This window comes from Nelumbo nucifera, chromosome 6 (assembly GCF_055504915.1).
Source record: "Nelumbo nucifera cultivar China Antique chromosome 6, China Antique-T2T, whole genome shotgun sequence".
NCBI lineage: Eukaryota > Viridiplantae > Streptophyta > Magnoliopsida > Proteales > Nelumbonaceae > Nelumbo > Nelumbo nucifera.
The window spans coordinates 27,488,481-27,494,669 of record NC_142654.1 but is presented as its reverse complement, the minus strand read 5'-3'; the positions used below and the strand labels follow the sequence as shown (position 1 = coordinate 27,494,669).

At 39.2% G+C, this 6,189-nt stretch overlaps 1 protein-coding gene across 1 annotated transcript; it reads right to left on the bottom strand.

Moving 5' to 3' along the window:
- Positions 1–1,816: 1,816 nt before the first annotated feature.
- On the bottom strand, positions 1,817–3,678 carry LOC104598572 (protein RGF1 INDUCIBLE TRANSCRIPTION FACTOR 1-like). Its single transcript, XM_010260711.3, has 5 exons — positions 3,393–3,678; positions 3,136–3,312; positions 2,942–3,016; positions 2,698–2,838; positions 1,817–2,588 (listed from the first exon to the last, which is right to left on the bottom strand). The coding sequence occupies exons 1-5, from the start codon at positions 3,393–3,395 to the stop codon at positions 2,223–2,225; spliced, it is 762 nt and encodes a 253-aa protein (XP_010259013.1). The 5' UTR covers positions 3,396–3,678; the 3' UTR covers positions 1,817–2,222.
- Positions 3,679–6,189: the final 2,511 nt, after the last annotated feature.

Sequence of the window (6,189 nt, the reverse complement as noted above, 5' to 3'; positions counted from 1 at the left end):
ATATTGTGGGTAAAGACTGTTATTAATTGACCTACATATTTGAATATATAGGTTTCACACAAACAATCAACATTTCTAAGAATTGATTAACTCAACTGTTTTGGACGAAGATTCTAAATTCTGACGGTCCAACCATCCGGTCTGATCCATGTCCAATTGATACAAACCTATTAGGAGGCACTTCCATTTTAAAACAAGTTGTTCATCTAATTCAGGTGTAGTTGACGAGGAGAGATGCTTTTGAAATCAACCCACTTTTTTTTGGTAATCAAACCATTTAGACTTAAAAACTTGGTTCATTTCCTTCCCTCCTTCCTTGCATAGAAAATTAGAATTTAGAATTGGTCCCAGTATGGATGGAATAGTGGAACTCTTTTACCTGTAAACATCGTATTATATATTCTTCCACAATAAATGCTAATGTCAGAGGAGGAGGTTTGCATGAAAGCCCCTGGACTAGAGACGGGCATCCGCAGCTGTATGACAGGTACAACACTCGACCTCACGTTACCAACCCTTCCCACACTTGCCACGTGGCAGAATCAGGTCCGTAAATAATTTGTTTATAACCCAACCCGTCTTCTACAGCTCAGGTGGCCGTATAGAAATTGAGGCGGCCTCAGCCTGTGATTTTAAAGAGCGCTCCTTCCAGGTTCTCTCTAATCGAAGTGGTTAAAAGACATGAATGCCCTTAAGAGGTTATTATTTATCATGCCCTGTATATTTACAGGTGGCAATATTATATTTTTTCTGTTGGACTCAAAACGGGATATTTGATATTTCCGCCCTAAAGAGCCCTCTGCTCCTCACACTAACCTCATAATACGGGAAGATGTTCCCAATAGACGGTGAGATATGGTGTGGGCTGTGAGGTTCACTCCGTGAGTTGCAAATCCCGATTCCCCAAAGAGGCGACATGTCGGACATATTTGAAAGAACCAAGAGCACAAGAGCTTGAATGGATGCCTCCTCACCACCCAACCTCAACACTCTATGCCCCCAGACCTCGTCCCATACGCATTTCATTAAATAATTCAAAGAAAGAAAACAAAAAATAAGACAATGAAATCAATGAGGTAAGGTAATGGTTTTTTTCAACATGATACAAATCTCACCATCCAATTGTTGGACCCCACACAATTACCTTCTATGACTAGAAATCGACCTAATGGGACCATCTTTTAAATTGCGTCCTTTACTTATACCATTTTGTACAACTGATTTGGGTAGCTGGAAGCATTCAATTTCAAGTATTTATAGGAATTTTTAATTAATTTGTGTACTGTTTATTTATCTATGTATTTATTTGCAGGTGAATTGAATTGGCAGAAAACTTAAAAACAAAAAAAAAAGGGCAAGAGAGAGTAGAGTAGTAAATAACAATAATTCAAAAAAAAAAAAATTCTGGCCATTGTCTGATGGAGTTCTTTATTGTTCAGTTCCAAGGGGGACAAGGAAAGAATTGTTTCCTGTTGAGTACTTGTGCTTGCAAATTCTAGGGTTTCCCTTTGGGGAAGCTAAGGGATGGTGGGTCATACACCTTACTGCTTCCACTTCCATGGATTCAAGGGTCCCATTTTCCAACCCAACCTTAGCCCCCCCAATTAGATAAAACTCAAGAGATTTACTCTGGCTGTGCAGTTTTTTTACACTGTTGGCATGAATAAAAATACTTGTCATTTCATCTCAATTTCCAATTTCAACAATCCCAATATAAAATAAAAATCAGCTAACACTAATACATACAAAAGCAATTCTATTCTAAACATCTATTTGTATCTCTAAATTAAAGAAATCTTGTTGTAATTTGGTGGAATTTAACCGAATATAAAGCTTTGAATTGACCAGAATTATAGCTAACATTAGGACGTTGGGACCAACAAAAATCCCAAAGAAGGAAAAAAAAGAAAAGAAAAGAAAAAGAAAGAGAAGACAAAGCATTACTAGAATCAGGCCCTTCTCCCCACTATTGACTGCATTCTTTGTTTGTTGTTCTGTTATCCACGAGAGAGAGAGAGAGAAAGAGAGAGAGACAAAAGCAATAGTGACCTAAAGAGAAAGAACAATAATTCCTCTACAAAATTGGGAGGGTTGTGCTTTGGCAATGCAGAGACACCATGTAAGTAAACAAAACAAAAAACATGGAAATTCCATGTATGTCCCCCACAACACCCCTCCTCCCCATTCCCCAATACCTTTCTTAATTGCTTCTTCGTACACGATCAATAAAGTGGCGACCGGTGGGGGATACTCTTTCGCCTGTTACTGATTGAGATTTCCGACGCGCGTGAACATGTCGGCCGATACGTCGTCCTTGAAACCGAAATGCTGGTCCGCTTCTTCTTCACGAACTCCGTCGTAGCAGTGCAGGCAAGGGTCCTGCAACCCACGCCACCACCACCACCACTTGCGCTGGACCCGGATGAGGTGTGTAAAGAAATTGGCGATTCCAGTACCGAGCTGGGCGTCATTTGCCCATCCTCCAGTTCGCAACAGCTCTCTCCTTTTCCTCCTTCCGGTAATGGAAGGAATTCGCACTCGAAAAGATACTTCGACACTCCACCTTCGCTCCTCGCCAGATGATGAACCTGATATGAGCCACAGAAGGCAAAAGAAATGGTAAGAGAGAGAGAGAGATGGGTATGCTAAAAGCAATAAAAAAAAGTCAGTCAATGGAGTCCATTGGAGGTGCTCGACCTTGCAGGCGAGAGAACAGAAGAGATATGGGTCTTGCAGGCTCCTGTCGCAGGTGCTGCAGATGCTGCCGGAGCCTCTAAAAGGCCGAGACTGGGGCCTCTGGTTTAAAAATACCACCTTTGCGCTGTTCGTCGTGTACGACTGTAAAAATAAAGCAAAACCCAGAATTCAAAACACTGTATAAAGAAAAAAAAATACATAATTTAATTTATGAGAAGCTTTTTCTATATTTTTCTTAACTTACTTGAACAAAGGCGCAATCGATTAATTTTTCGATATCATCCAGCCGTATAACGTCATGGTAAACATACCTTCTTATCTGGAATAAGAAAGAAGTTAAAAGAAAAAAAAAATAAATCTGAAGCTTGAACAACAAAGAAATGGGGATTTTTTCTGTTTCAATTTGTGAGTTGAGTAGTTTTATGACTTTCTTTAAACCTGTAAGAGCCGATGAGAACGGTGAGGAGATAAGCAGTGAGGACATATACTAGTGCAACAATCCAAGCAGAAAATGTTTTTCTCGTTCTTCTTTGCAGACTCATGAACCAAACAAGGATTAAAGAACTTCTCTCCGAGAAGGACCTCAAGCCAGTGGGGAAGAGAAGAAATACCAACCTGAAAAACATGAGCAAAATTCAATTAAGTTCCACGAAAAGTCTGCAACACGAAACTAGAAAACGAAAAGCAAGACCCACCATTTTCTCTTTTCTTCTTCCCTGCTGCTGCTGCTGAGGAAGAGAGAGGGACAGATGGACAGACAGAGAGAGGGGGGAATGGTCACGGTTTGCGAAGATAGTGAGAAGCTCCCGGCATGTTGTTGCAGAGAGAAACAAAAGAGGAAAGGGGAAAAGGAGAGAGGAGAGTGTAAAAAAGGGAAACGGCGCCTGCAACTGCTACTACTGGTTACTGTTACCAATGGAGAAACAGGAGAGTATAGGTTGGCCTCATTTAAAGAGAGGGGGTAGTCTTACTGTCTTAGTCGACTAGCACTGGCTGTGGCGTCCATAAATTTGAAAAAGAAAATAAAAAATAATTCTCTTCTTTCATTCTATTCTCTCTTTTTCCCCTTTTCTTTTTCTTTTTCAACGTCCCTTTTAGAACCCTAAACCCATAATGGAGCGCAGGCTTGGGCTCAACTCAAGTCATGAGTCATGACTCGAGACCTGGCTAGCTCCTCCTCTCTCCCTTTCGGCTAGATGACAAGACCATAGAGGGTGACTTTTTTCAACTATCGGTAAAATAAGCGGTTAATGAGAGGTGAAGAGAGGAATTAGGGTTTTTCATTGGTGACCGTTTTGCTTGAAATGACAAGAGTAGCCGCAGCCTTTCTGGGATATGTCCCAATCAATCCATCAGATGAGATCATAAGAAATTAAGAATACCTTTAGACTTTGGAGCCTTGGAGGGTTTACAGAGTTCACAAAACCCTAGAACCCTATAATTATTTCATTTGGATCAACTTAATTTTAGGTGGTCACCACCAGATTGTTAGATGGCTGAAGGTGGCCCTCCTGGCTGAAGTTTTAAACTTGAACCACCGAGCCAGAATGTTTGATTGTTTGAATGAGGAAAGATGTTTCCCACGAAAAGATTAGATGGATGTATGATTGTTAATGAGTTGTAAACTTGAACCACTGAGTCGGGATCACCTGCCCACGAGAACTATGCCAGAGGATGAGATGTTTTCCATGTATGATTCCGATAAACATGGGCAGAGTTCTGGTAGACGGGAGAGATTCGGACTCTTTCTAACTGCGTTTGGCATTCTTAATATTAAAGTTTCTCTCTTTTTATGCAGTTGAAATGTCTCCCGTATAAATATTGAGTTTTTAAGTACAATAAGATAATAAATCTTTAAAACAAAGAACGCCAAATGCAGCTTAAAAAGTTATTCTTGATTCTAAAGAAAAATAAAAGAGCCAAATTTTGTCAAATTTAATAAGAACTTTCAATCGATTTACTTTCCTTTTTCTCTTATTTTTTTTTATCAAATAGCCCAAGTGAAAAGGCTTTAGTAAATTCCAATTAGCACCATCATTTACAAGTTTTCATAAAGTCCATCAATAAGAAAAGGAAAAAGATTCATTAAAACTCTTTATTAAACTATCCTCATCATCATCATTACTCAAACTTTATGCCAATTATACTTGGTTGGCTAAAACAAATTCACATCTCCACAGGCATCCCACATGATCTTAGCGTGCATTGAGAACATCCCTCCAAGTTGTCATTGGGAGATGTTACAAATGCACAGAGATGTGTATGTGTGGTGCCCTAATAAAAGTGCAAATGTAAATATATTCAATGCAATTATACAACACAAATAAGTTGAACATACACATTATACAATATGGAATACTGATTTTACACAAACCCTCTCTTCCCACATTCTATTCGCCGTGAATTGTGGCCACGTATCACCATCTTGAATTGTGAGATGTGTGACTGCAATTCAAGGTGGGTAAAAAAATTTGGGTTTGATTTTACATGCCCATAGAGTGTCTAGATAGAGGGCACAATATTGTGGAGTCAAACCGAGGGCTGGTGTCACATCTGGGAGGTGGTTAGGGTTCCTTTAATATGGTTATAAGCACCAATGATCAAATAGTTCACTAACTAAAAAAAATTGATCAAATAGTTGGTATTGTGACTCCACATTCATCTATTACTACTATATAGATAAGTTCAATGGACTTATAGACGTGTGTTATGTAATATGGTTCTTTTTTTTTTTTGAAGTAGCCCATAGGCAATTCATTTATTCATATCATCAACGAGTACAGGCAAAAGGAAATCAGGAGGAATCGACCAAGTTAAGGTCCTTGATCGATTTCAAGCAAATTTTGCGATTAAATGTGCTGCTCTATTGCCTGTACAAGGCTTAAAGGAAATAACTGAAGACTGAAATCCTTTCAAAAGGTCCCTGCAATCAGTGATAATGGGAAATAACCGCCAAGGGTATCCAGACGGTCATTCAACAGGCCTTGGACTACCTTTTTAGTATCACCTTCAATCCAAACATGAGAGATTTGTAAATCCTTGGCCATTTGAATTCCTTCTCTGAAATCCAAGGCCTCTGAGATAGGATGATCAAATAAAGGGAAGTTTAACCGTTCTTCCAACCAGATTGAGAATGGTTATGAGCTCCATCTACATTGATTTTGATGAAAGGTTGTATAGGGGGATGCCAAGTTGTAAGGATTAATACTCTGAATTACCGATTAATTAGTATGGCAATCAGATAGCAAACTCAAAAACATTTGAGAAATATGTGAATTATAAAACAAAAGAGAAAGGTAAAGATGACACCAGATTTATGTGGTTCGGTCAAAGAGACCTACATCCACAAGAGAGGAAGGAGAACTTGTTTTATTCATATCCTTGATGAGAGTACTACAAACTAGCCACCTTAATAGTGTCAAGATGCTTTTAACGAAGCCTTGACGCACTCCATGGCATAGGCTGCAAAGGCAGAGAAACCAGTAGATAACA

What these genes read in the sequence shown, in the direction of transcription:
- LOC104598572 (XM_010260711.3), bottom strand. An exon ending in GTTCTCATCGGCTCTTACAG is followed by an intron (nt 3,017 to 3,135) that starts GTTTAAAGAAAG and finishes TTCTTATTCCAG; the next exon opens with ATAAGAAGGTATGTTTACCA. An exon ending in TCGATTGCGCCTTTGTTCAA is followed by an intron (nt 2,839 to 2,941) that starts GTAAGTTAAGAA and finishes TTATTTTTACAG; the next exon opens with TCGTACACGACGAACAGCGC.